This window comes from Crotalus tigris, unplaced genomic scaffold (genome assembly GCF_016545835.1).
Source record: "Crotalus tigris isolate CLP2741 ecotype Arizona unplaced genomic scaffold, ASM1654583v1 scf7180000017690.20705106771:4171800, whole genome shotgun sequence".
NCBI classification, from domain to species: Eukaryota; Metazoa; Chordata; class Lepidosauria; order Squamata; family Viperidae; genus Crotalus; species Crotalus tigris.
In genome coordinates, this window is record NW_024096569.1 from 473,263 (window position 1) to 484,598 (window position 11,336).

The window sequence follows — 11,336 nt, forward strand, 5'->3', positions numbered from 1 at the left end:
ATGTTCTTCTTCCCCCTTTGCACTGGAGCCGGGAACACAATTATTGATTCCTTTGTGCGTCCCGCTTTGCGAAGCAAAAGGCAAAGAAAGACACCAGGAAAACTGAACTTAGTCTTAGGGAAGCCGCCTTTCAAATGGGTTGGACTACTTCTCCCATCGTCCCCGTCCAGCAGCAGCCAGGCGGGAAGCCAGGCCTTTCCTGAGATGTGGAGCCGTGACTTTCCCACACCCCCTTCGCGTGCAGAGATGGGAAGCCGGTGTGTGAAAACGCTCGCCATAAATTAGAAGGAAAATAAGTTAAAAAAGGAAGAGCACCCCATTAATTACAGGCAGAACCTCCCCCCCCCAAATTATATTAATTACAAAGCAAGAATTGAAATGGGAACAGCATCCACGTCCTCGTAATTTGCACATTTGGAAAAACACATTTTAAAGACTAGCCAGGATTGTTTGCAACAGATAGTCCTCGACTTATAACCATTACGGAGCCTGCCCGTTGTGAAGGTCATAAAGCGGGTCACTCACATGACCAACCTGATTTTACGACTTTTGGGGCAGTGGTTGTTAAGTGACGGATGCGGTCGTAAAATGACCACGGTGGCCGTTTAATAATCCAATAGTTGTCTATATAGGCCGGCTGTCATAAATGCCAGTTTTCAGTAAAACCGTCATAAAATGAGTCACAGGAGCGTGTAAAAGCAGGCCCGGTGCCAAGAAGGTGACACGCAGCCGTGGGACCACACAACGGGGGTGCCTGTCAAAATTTCGGAACCGAGTTGTGAGCGCCCCCCGCGGAGGTCCGTTGTAATTCGGAACAGTCACTAAGCGATTGCTTGTAAGTCAAGGATTACCTGCATCCCTTCAGTTTTCATGGACTGCAATTTGCTCCATCATGTGTGAAATGCAGATGGTCCCCTAGTTACATTTCATTTACTGACTGCTCAAAGTTACATCACGGAAAGAAGGGATTTATGACTGTTTTTCACACGACCGTCGCACCATCCCCACGGACACGGGATCAAAATTCAGACGCTTGACAACTGACTCATATTTAATGATGGTCGCAGTGGCCCAAGGTCACATGATCCTTCTGCGACCGTCTGACAAGCAAAGTCCGATTCGCTTAACGACCGTCTGACTAATTTATCAACTGCGGCGATCCTCTTAAAAACCGGGGCAAAATTCACTTTTTTAAAAAACGACTCGCTTAACAACAGAAATTGGGGGCTCACTGGTGGTACAAAAGTCAAGGGCCACCTGTACCTTTTGGGGGGGGGTTTCCGTCCTAACTCTGAACTTTTCCTAAGGGACCCGTCGTAAGTCGAGGACTGCCTCTGTAGGTTTGCAGCCAACACAGAGAACCCAGCTTGCATCCTAAACGCAAAGTGCCTTGGGATGTGCGCGGCGTCAATCACAGGGTCACATCACTGTGAGGTCATTCCTCGCCCCCTCCCCCCCCCGTGGATGCTTCAGCCTTCCTCGTCCATCAGCTTCCTCGTCCCTTGTAGACCCTCCAAAGATGAACGATTTGGAGAGACGGACCCCCTCTGTGGCTCTTCCATATCGGCCACGTCTGGACGACGAAAGCTCAGGCCCTGGGTGCAATCTAGAAAGAGGGCGGGGGGGGGAAGAAAAAAGGGGTGGGGTGGGCGAGAAATGGGAGAGAAATTGTGAGTCAAAGCACACAAAGGCAGGCTTTGGAGGCAGAACAAAGGCCTGTTTGTCAAGATCCGAGACGGGCGCGTTTTCTCCTCCTTCTGACCGCCGAGCATCACCACGTACCACTCGCTGCTGGGGCCGTGCAGCTCTTCTCCACCCAGGCTTGCTTCCCTGACTGGTAGCCCTTCAGAACAGCAGACTTGGAGGGCACTTTGGAGGTCTTCTAGTCCAACCCCCTGCTCGGGCAGGAGATCCTAAACTATTCCCGACAAGGGGCTGCCCAGTCTCCTTTTAAAAGCCTCCAGTGTTAGAGCACCCCCAAGTTCTGGAGGCAAGTCGTTCCACTGGTTAATTGAGCGGGGATTATAGAATAACAGACTTGGAAGGGACCTTGGAGGTCATCTAGTCCAACCCCCTGCTCAGGCAGGAAACCCTATACCGTTTCAGACAAACTGCTGTCCAGTCTCTTCTTAAACACCTCCAGGGATGGAGCAACCACAGCTTCTGGAGGCAGGTGGTTCCACTGGTGAATTGTTCTCACTGTCAGGAAATTTCTCCTTAGATCTAGGTTGCTTCTCTCCTTGGTTAGTTTCTATCTTTTGTTTCTTGTCCTGCCTCCAGGTGCTTTGGAGAATAATTTGACCCCCCCCCTCTTCTTTGTGGCAGCCCCCCAAATATTGGAATACTGCTCTCATGTCATCCCTTAGTCCACGGGTCGGCAACCCGCGGCTCCGGAGCCGCATGCGGCTCTTTGAGCCACCTCCTGCGGCTCCGGAGCCTTCTCCGCCATTTTCATAGAGAGAGAGACAGACAGAGACAGAGAGGCACTTGTGCTTCCCTTCTCTCTATCTCTCTCTCTCTCACACACATGCAGATTTGCCCCTTGCTCCCGATTGGCCCTGCAGCCAGATGCCCTGCCCCCTGGTGGCCAGGAAGGGCCTTTCCGGGGCTGGCCCAGTCCGAGGTGCATGTGGCCAGAGAGCCGCGCGGGGAAGCCCCAGGATCGATGCTGGGAGCGGCCCAGCAGAGCCTCCGTTGAAAGGGCCAGCCCTCCCGCAAGCTGCGGCCCTAGTGGGCCAAGCAGGAGCAGACCCGGAGATGGAGGGTGAGTGGGGAGGAGGGAGGGGGCTTACCTGCACCAGGCGGAGGGGCAGCCGAGCCGGCCTCGTGTCTCCCTGGGCTGGGCAGCAGGCCTGGCGGGGCCAGCGGCCGGCAGGGGCATTGGTTCCTGCCCTTCCCCGGGCCAGGCGGTAGGCCCAGCGGGGGCAGCAGCCGGCGGGGGCATCGGTTCCTGCCCCTCCCCGGGCCGCTGGGCCAGCCTCGCGTCTTCCCGGGCTAGGCGGCAGTGGCGGGCGGCAGAGGCATTGGTTTTTGGCCGTCCCCGGGCCGCTGAGCTGACTTCGCATCTTCCCGAGCTGGGCGGCAGGGGCATTGGTTTGTAGCCGTCCCCGGGCCGCTGAGCCGGCCTCGTGTCTCCCCGGGCGGCAGATGGCGGGGATATTGGTTTCTGGCCGTCCCCGGGGCGCTGAGCCTGCCTCGCGCCTCCCCGGGCTGGGCGGCAGTGGTAGCCGGCAGGGGCATTGGTTTTTGGCCGTCCCCAGGGCGCTGAGCCAGCCTCGCATCTTCCCCGGCCGTGCGGCAGGCGGCGGGGGCATTGGTTTGTAGCCATCCCCAGGCCGCTGAGCAAGCCTCGCATCTTCCCGGGCTGGGCGGCAGTGGCGGCCGGCAGGGGCATTGGGTTTTGGCCGTCCCCGGGCCACTGAGCCAGCCTTGCATCTTCCCGGGCCGTGCGGCAGGCGGCGGGGGCATTGGTTTGTAGCCGTCCCCGGGCCGCTGAGCCAGCCTTGTTTTTTCCCGGGCCAGGCAGCAAGTGGCGGGGACATTTGTTTGTAGCCGTCCCCGGGGCGCTGAGCCTGCCTCGCGTCTCCCCGGGCTGGGCGGCAGTGGCGGCCGGCAGGGGCATTGGTTTTTGGCCGTCCCCAGGGCGCTGAGCCAGCCTCGCATCTTCCCCGGCCGTGCGGCAGGCGGCGGGGGCATTGGTTTGTAGCCATCCCCAGGCCGCTGAGCAAGCCTCGCATCTTCCCGGGCTGGGCGGCAGTGGCGGCCGGCAGGGGCATTGGGTTTTGGCTGTCCCCGGGCCACTGAGCCAGCCTTGCATCTTCCCGGGCCGTGCGGCAGGCGGCAGGGGCATTGGTTTGTAGCTGTCCTCGGGCCGCTGAGCCAGCCTTGTTTTTTCCCGGGCCAGGCAGCAAGTGGCGGGGACATTTGTTTGTAGCCGTCCCCGGGGCGCTGAGCCTGCCTCGCGTCTCCCCGGGCTGGGCGGCAGTGCGGCCGACAGGGGCATTGGGTTTTGGCCGTCCCCGGGGCGCTGAGCCTGCCTTGTGTTTCCCCAGGCCAGGCAGCAAGCCCGGCGGGCAGTGGGGGCATCGGTTCCTGCTCGTCCCCGGGCCGCTGAGCCGGTCAAATCAACGGACGTGGAGGTACTGCAGCTGGCTTTTTGATTCGCCGCAGACCTCCATTGACTTCCATGGGGATTCTTGGCAATGAATGGGGCTGATTGAAATCGCTTCAAGAAGCAAGCTGCAGAGACACAGAGAGCTGCAAATGATCTCCACAGGAGATGCAGCAAGGGCAGGAGACGAGAAAGAGTCCGCTATGTCTGTGCACAAGCCCCGAAAGCTTTCTTCCTCTCCCTGCCTTTCTTGCTGGCCCTCTGATGTAAGCATCTGCTGGGTTTCCTCAACCTCCCCCCCCCCCGTTTTATTTTAATCCCACCATCGCCTCCCTCTTTCGCAAAGTTGACATTCCTAGGACTCGTAGCTCGCTTCGCTCCTGGAGTCACTTGGCAAAGTTTGAAGGAGAGGCTGCCTGCTCCCACCTCCCACGGAGCAGAACTGCTGCTTCCTCACCTCCCAGCGAAAGAACCCCAGAGAGCTGGAAGGCGTCCTTTCTCCCACTTTCCGCTTCCCATCCTCCCTTTTCCAAGCACCCCTCCCAGAGCAAACCAGAAGCCTCAACTCCAGCCTCCTGCAGCAGGCTGAGATAGGCGAGCCCGAGCGACCGTCTTCTGCTGCCTCAGAACATTCACTGCAGCAGCTCTTTCTCTCCGTCGGCTTCCTCCTCCGCTCCCTGGGAACCTTCGCGCCAAAAGGCAGCAAGAAGAAAGTCCCAGAGAGGGAGAGCGCGGGGTGAGGGGAGAGCAGTCTTTTCCGAAGGGAAGAGAAGCCAGGACTGCAGAGCCCGTTCATACCAGAGCTGGATGGGGGGCAGGGCAGGCGCACGTTTCGCCTTAAGCTCCTCTCTTTAATCAAGCCCTGTGTTCTGTGCGCATGCGCGTGCGCGCGCACATTTTGCGGCTCCCAGGATTTTTTTTTTGTGAGGGAAATGGATCCAAGTGGCTCTTTCACTGTTGCAGGTTGCTGACCCCTGCCTTAGTCCTTCTTTTCTCTAGACTAAACACACCCAAATCCTTCGATTGTTCTTCCTATGTTTTAGTCTCCAGGCCTTGGATCATCTGAGTTGCTCTTCTCTGCACTTTTTCCAAACTCTCAACATCTTTTTTGTGATGTGGTGACCAAAATTGGCTGCAGTATTCCAGGCGTGGCCTTACTAGGGTTTTATAAAGCAGTACTAATACCTTGCGTGATCTTGATTCTCTGCCTCTGTTTATGCAACTCAGGATTATATTAGTTTTTTTGGCTGCTGCTGCACATGGATGGCTGATGGTCAAGTGATGGTCCACTAGGACTCCAAAGTCCCTCTCACAGTTGCTGTGTTTGAACCAGGTCTCCCCCAATCAAGGAGAAAAGCAACCTAGAACTAAGGAGAAACTTCCTGACAGTGAGAACAATTAACCAGTGGAACAGCCTGCCTCCAGAAGCGGTGAATGCTCTAACACTGGAAGTCTTTAAAAAGAGACTGGACAGCCATTTGTCCGAAATGGTGTAGGGCAGTGGTTTTCAACCTGTGGGTCGGGACCCCATTTGGGGTCGAACGATCATTTCACGGGGGTCGCCAAATAACGCAGTCCGCCATTTTTTCCCCCTTTTCCTTAGCTGTGCTCCTCCCTTTTATTCTATTGGCTTTTGAAAGCCAATAGGAATTGTCCAGGCTGTCTCTGCCCTGCTGAGCCCGCCAAAAGTCCCATTCTGCAAACGGTGCTGCACCAGTGGAGTAGTCCTCGACTTACGACCGGTTGAGTAGTCCTCAAATTACAACCGGTTGGGGGGGGTTGCGGCATTAAAAAGGTTGAGAACCACTGCTGTAGGGTTTCCTGCCTGAGCAGGGGGGTGGACTAGATGACCTCCAAATTCCCTTCCAACTTTATTATTATTATTATTAAACTAATCACGGAGAGAAGCAAGCAAGCTAGAACTAAGGAGAAACTTCCTGACAGGGAGAACAATTAACCAGTGGAACTACCTGCCTCCAGAGGCGGTGAATGCTCCAACACTGGAAGTTTTTAAGAAGAGACTGGACAGCCATTTGTCTGAAATGGGATAGGGTTTCCTGCCTGAGCAGGGGGTTGGACTAGATGACCTCCAAGGTCCCTTCCAACTTTATTATTATTATTATTATTATTAATAATAATAATAATAATAATAATAATAATAATAATAATAATTACTTGTACCTTTGATTTTTCCTGCCTATGTTTAAGACTTTGCTTTTCTCCACCTTGAAACTCATTCTGTTGGACAGGGCCCACCTTAATGTTCTCATTCCAGGCGCTTGGATCCTCCCTTTTAAAGCTCGGATCCTCCCCATCATCCACTACCCTCCCTCCCACCCAGATTAATCAGCCTTCAGGATCTCCACCCAGTTTTGCCTCTTCAAAAGGCTGCTTGATTCTCCCAGGAGATGCCCATCCCCTGCAAATCAGCTCTGGCTGCCAGGTCTCAGGAGAAGCCCCCTCTCCACCCTACCCCCTCTTCGTTCCTGGGCCGAGGGGTCACCCCACTTTTAAAGCCCTTTCAGGTCAAGAACCTGGCCCCGTTGCCAGGGATTTAGACCTCGGGCCAAGGCAGAGAATAAGGTTTGTTTGATTAAGGTGCTGCGTGAATCCACCCACGCCGGCTTGTGGCATAATGACACAACAAAGCCAACCGGCTTTGCCAAGTTGACGCAATAAACACGGTTAAGCAAACCACCGCTTAAGAGAGCGTGTGCTTTCCTTTCCTCCGTCAAGTGTCCGGGCTTCTGAGTTGCAGGGCTACCGCGAGTGGAGGGCCCTTGCCAGCTAGTCCCAGTGCCCGGTGGCCAACAGGCCATGGCCCGGTACCGGGCCACAGACCTAGGTTGGGGAGCCCTGTTCTAGTCCAATACCCTGTTTAGTCAGGAAACCTACACCATTTCAGACAAACAAACCCAGTACCGTTTCAGACAAACACTCCTTACCCTCTCGGTCCAACTGGAGGGAGAGTCGGCTGCTGCCACGGGCTGCCTCTGCCCCGACATTGGGCTCAGCTATTCAGTGTCGCACAAAACGCAACGAACGAGCGTTCAGGATATCGGCCGGGTCAGGGAAGACCGAATCCACTCGGAAGCCCTGGGCCAAGGCCACCTTCAACACCTCTTCCAGAAATTCGTTGGAGGATCGGATCTCTCGCCCGTCCACCCACAGGCGGCGCAACTTCTGCTTGGCGTACTCCGCAGCCGGCAGAGCCGCTGGACACGGGGCCCACTCCAAGCAGAGGTGGTGGCACGCGGTGGTTTCCACGAGGCAATTTCCCGATGAACCATCTGGCATCTCGTCATCCGTCTCCACATCTTCGTCCGTGGAGTCGCCCAGACAAATTCCCCGATCGCCGTTGGGAAACCAATGCTTCCACCCTCCGGGTTCCCGGATAGCTGCCTGAGCTTTGGGAAGCCCCAGGCCTCTCCGGGACGGGTCTGGCTTTCCATTAGGAGACCCTTCCTCCACATTCCCGTTGGCACAGTCAAGGCGGCCCAGGTATCTACGCAGAACGGCCAGAAAGTGCCTGTCTGTGCAGAAGACGTTTGCGGTGAAGATCTCCACGGTGCAAGAGCTGAGCTCGTAGTTCTGGGGTCCGCGGCGCACGTTGAAATGCAGCCGGCGGGAGTTCAGGTCCACGTCGGCGTGGAGCACCGCGTTGCTCCGTTGGCGCCACCGCTCCGCCTCCACCCGCTGCAGCTGATGCAGAAGCGGACGGATCTGGTAGAAGTCGGCTTCGGCCCGCAGCAGGGAAAGCTCGGCGTAGCCCTCCGGAAGGTCCAGCCGGCCGAAACGGAGGAAATTCAGGACGTGGCGGAAAGTCTTGCCGTCGCGGTCGATGAAGTAGTTCCCACAGCTGTCCAGGAGGGCCGGCTGGGGATCCCGGAACATGGCGCCCAGCATGGAGTCGGGGACGCGGGTCAGGGTTTCCAGAGTGGTGCTGTAGAGCTTCCCACCCACGTTCAGGGTCACCAGGGGGCCGGGCCGGTCTGGACCCTGGCAGGTGTCCGGCATCCTCAGAAAGACACCTGTGGGGAGAAGAGGAGGGGCTGCGTTACTCGGGGTGTGCTTGCTGTTTTTCTGAATTTTAATCATTTTGGACTTTTGTACTTTCTATTATATATACCAGTGGTTCTCAACCTTTTTAATGCCGCGAACCCCAACCGGTCGTAAGTTGAGGACTACTCAACTGGTGCAGCACCGTTTGCAGAAAGGGACTTTTGGCGGGCTCAGCAGGGCAGAGACAGCCTGGACAATTCCGATTGGCTTTGGAAAGCCAATAGAATTAGACTCTATTCAAGAGAGTCTCTTCTATTGGCTTTCAAAAGCCAATAGAATAAAAGGGAGGAGCACAGCTAAGGAAAAGGGGGGGGGGAAACGGCGGACTGCGTTGTTTGGCGACCCCCGTGAAATGGTCGTTCGACCCCAAATGGGGTCCCGACCCACAGGTTGAGAACCACTGATATATACATTTAATATTATACATTTTATTATATATACATTTAATATATATTACATATTTATATTACTGTAGCGTTCGACTGATCACTACAATTCAGCCCCAAATTTCCATTGGTAAGCAAGAATGTGAAATGAATTTAGCCCCGTTATTACGACTTTTCCTGCCACCGTTGTGCAGTTCTTAACTGAGTAAAGGGGGTTGATAAGTGAATCGGGCTTCCTCCCACTGACTTTGCTCGTCAGATCATCACAAAAGTGGGATCACGTGAACCCCGGGACACTGCGACCGTCGTAACTATGAACCAGTTGCGGAGCATCCAAATTTTTGATCACGTGACCACGGGCATGCTGTGACGGTCGTTAAGTGTGGAAACTGGTTGTAAGTCCCTTTTTTCAGTGCTTTTGTAACTCTGAACGGTCTGTAAATGAATGGTTGTAAAATCGAGGACTGCCTGTATTGTAAGCCATCCAGAGTGACTGTAGCAGTGAGACGGGTGGCAAAATAATTTGAGATAGCTAGAAGATAGAGACATATATATGAGAGAGAGAGAGAGAGAGAGAGAGACAGAGAGTGAGATAGAGAGAAAGAAAGATGGAGAGATAGAGAGAAATATAAAGACACACACAGAGAGAGAGATGATAGAGATAGACAGAGACAAGAGAGAGAGAGAAAGATGATAGAGAGACAGACAGATGGGAGGAGAGAGACAGAGTGATACAAAGACACAGAGATGATAGATTGAGACAGAGGACAGAGACAGACAGACAGACAGGCACACACACACACACACACACACACACAAAGAGAGAGACGGGGAAAGACAGAGAGATAAGAGAGACAGAGACAGAGAGACAGAGACACAGAAAGAGAAAGGAGAGACAGAGAGATACAAATACACAGAGAGATGATAGACAGATTGAGAGAGAGAGAGACAGACAGACAGACACACACACACAAAGAGAGAGACGGGGAAAGACAGAGAGATAAAGAGAGAGAGACAGAGAGAGAGAGAGACAGAAAGAGAAATAAGAGAGAGAGAGAGAGATACAAAGACACAGAGAAATGATAGAAAGATTGAGACAGAGAGAGAGACAGATGATAGAGAGACAGACAGACACACACACACACACACACACACACACAAAGAGAGACAGGGAAAGACAGAGAAAGAGAGAGAGATACAGAAAGAGAAAGAGGAGAGAGAGGAGAGAGACAGACAGAGACAGACACACACATACAGAGATGATAGACAGAGACTATCTAGGAGAGAGAGAGAGACAGAGACGGAGAAACAGAGAGAGAGAGAGAGAGAGAGAAAGAGGAGAGAGAAAGGAGAAAGAAAAGAGAGGAGAGAGAGAAAGAGAGAAAGACAGAGAGAGACAGAGACAGAGAGATAAAGAGAGAGATGAACAAACAAACAAAGCAACTTTTAGCACCGCCTGATTCTTTTCCCAAAGTAGGAAAAACAATCTTTGCACCTCCTCGCAAAAATCATTTCTGGATCTCTTTCCCTCCAACCACACTTTCCGGGGTGGGGAAGAAAAGGAAAGGAAAGTGGGGGGAGGCAAGTCAGGGGGGCCCCGCAGAGCCGGGATCCCAGGCCAAGGGGGGGCGGGGGGGGAAGGGGCGCCTCCCTGGCCAGGTCGGGGCGGTTCCCAGTCTGGGACCTCCCAGTGGGATCCTGTTCCCGGCGGGGCCGGGGGGGGGAAAGGCGGGGAGCTTTGGGTGGGCGACCGGCCCTTCCTCCTCCCCTCCCCTCCCTCCCCCCTCCCGGCTTTCCCACCGAGGGGGCGTCCGGGAGGCGCAGCCGTACAAGCGGGAGAGGGAACCGAAGCCCGGGTCCCCGCTCCCATAAGGCCGAGGAGGATGGGAACTGGAGTCTGCCCCTGCCCCATAGCTGGGGAGGGGGCTCCTCCCGCCAAGCCCCCCACCCTCCGCGGGGGAGGGTCCCCGGACGCGCTCGGGGAAACCGAGGCACCCGGTGGGGGAGGGGCGCAGAAGAGGCGGGGTCGGGCAGCCCCCTGGGGGGGGTGCTGGGGGGGGAGTTGCCTTACCTGGCGGGGGGGGGGCTTACCTGGAGTCGCCTTACCTGGCGGGGGGTTCGTGGGGGGGGGTCTCTCGGAGCGGCAGCCAAGCGCGGCTGAGCCGGTCTGCTTTCCCGGGGCGCTGCCGGCGGCCGCCCTTTATAGGGGCGGGCGGGAGCGGCGGGGGCGGGCGGGAGGCGTCGCCCGCCCGGGGGAAGCGGCCGGCAGGTGTGGCGGGGGGGGGGCGGACTGGCGCCGCCGCTTCTTGCCTCGCTCAGCCGCAATTCGGAGTCAGCCCCGCCCCGGCTGGGCTAGGACCTCCTCCGGGGTCTCCGGGACCCCCCCCCCGCCTGCCCCCTCCGACCCCGGACCCCCGGCTGGAGGGGGGGTGAACCCCGCCGGTGCCCCCCCCTCCTCGCGATCGTCCCGTGCCAGGCGCGCCCCGACTGGATCGGTGCCGTCCCGACTGGCGGCGGTGGATGATGGGAGGTGGGCGCGGGGTGATCGGTGGTGGGGGGTGGGTGATGGGCGGTGGGTGATCGGTGGTGGATGATGGGTGATGGGCGGTGGGTGATGGGAGGTGGGTGATGTGCGGTGGGCACTGGGTGATCGGTGGTGGGCGATGGGCTGTGGATGATGGGCGGTGGGTGATGGGAGGTGGATGATGGGCCATGGGTGATGAGCAGTGGATGATGGGTGGTGGGTGGTGGATGATGGGCCATGGGTGATGGGCAGT

The 11,336-nt window shown here is 56.3% G+C and overlaps 1 protein-coding gene across 4 annotated transcripts; it reads right to left on the reverse strand.

The window, feature by feature from the left end:
* Positions 1–1,121: 1,121 nt before the first annotated feature.
* KCTD11 (potassium channel tetramerization domain containing 11) lies at positions 1,122–10,749 on the reverse strand. Of its 4 annotated transcripts, none has more exons than XM_039337834.1 (3): positions 10,666–10,749; positions 7,057–8,142; positions 1,122–1,606 (listed from the first exon to the last, which is right to left on the reverse strand). In XM_039337834.1, exon 2 carries the CDS (start codon positions 8,126–8,128, stop codon positions 7,130–7,132), a length of 999 nt encoding a protein of 332 aa, XP_039193768.1. In that variant the 5' UTR covers positions 8,129–8,142; positions 10,666–10,749; the 3' UTR covers positions 1,122–1,606; positions 7,057–7,129. The 4 variants fall into 4 exon arrangements, with proteins under 4 accessions (XP_039193768.1, XP_039193767.1, XP_039193769.1 ...); XM_039337833.1 differs by having other exon boundaries at positions 10,651–10,715; XM_039337835.1 differs by lacking the exon at positions 10,666–10,749 and adding an exon at positions 10,631–10,659.
* Positions 10,750–11,336: the final 587 nt, after the last annotated feature.

Bases quoted from the DNA above. Each gene is read 5' to 3' on its own strand.
- KCTD11 (XM_039337834.1), bottom strand. From the start codon at position 8,128: ATGCCGGACACCTGCCAGGGTCCAGACCGGCCCGGCCCCCTGGTGACC.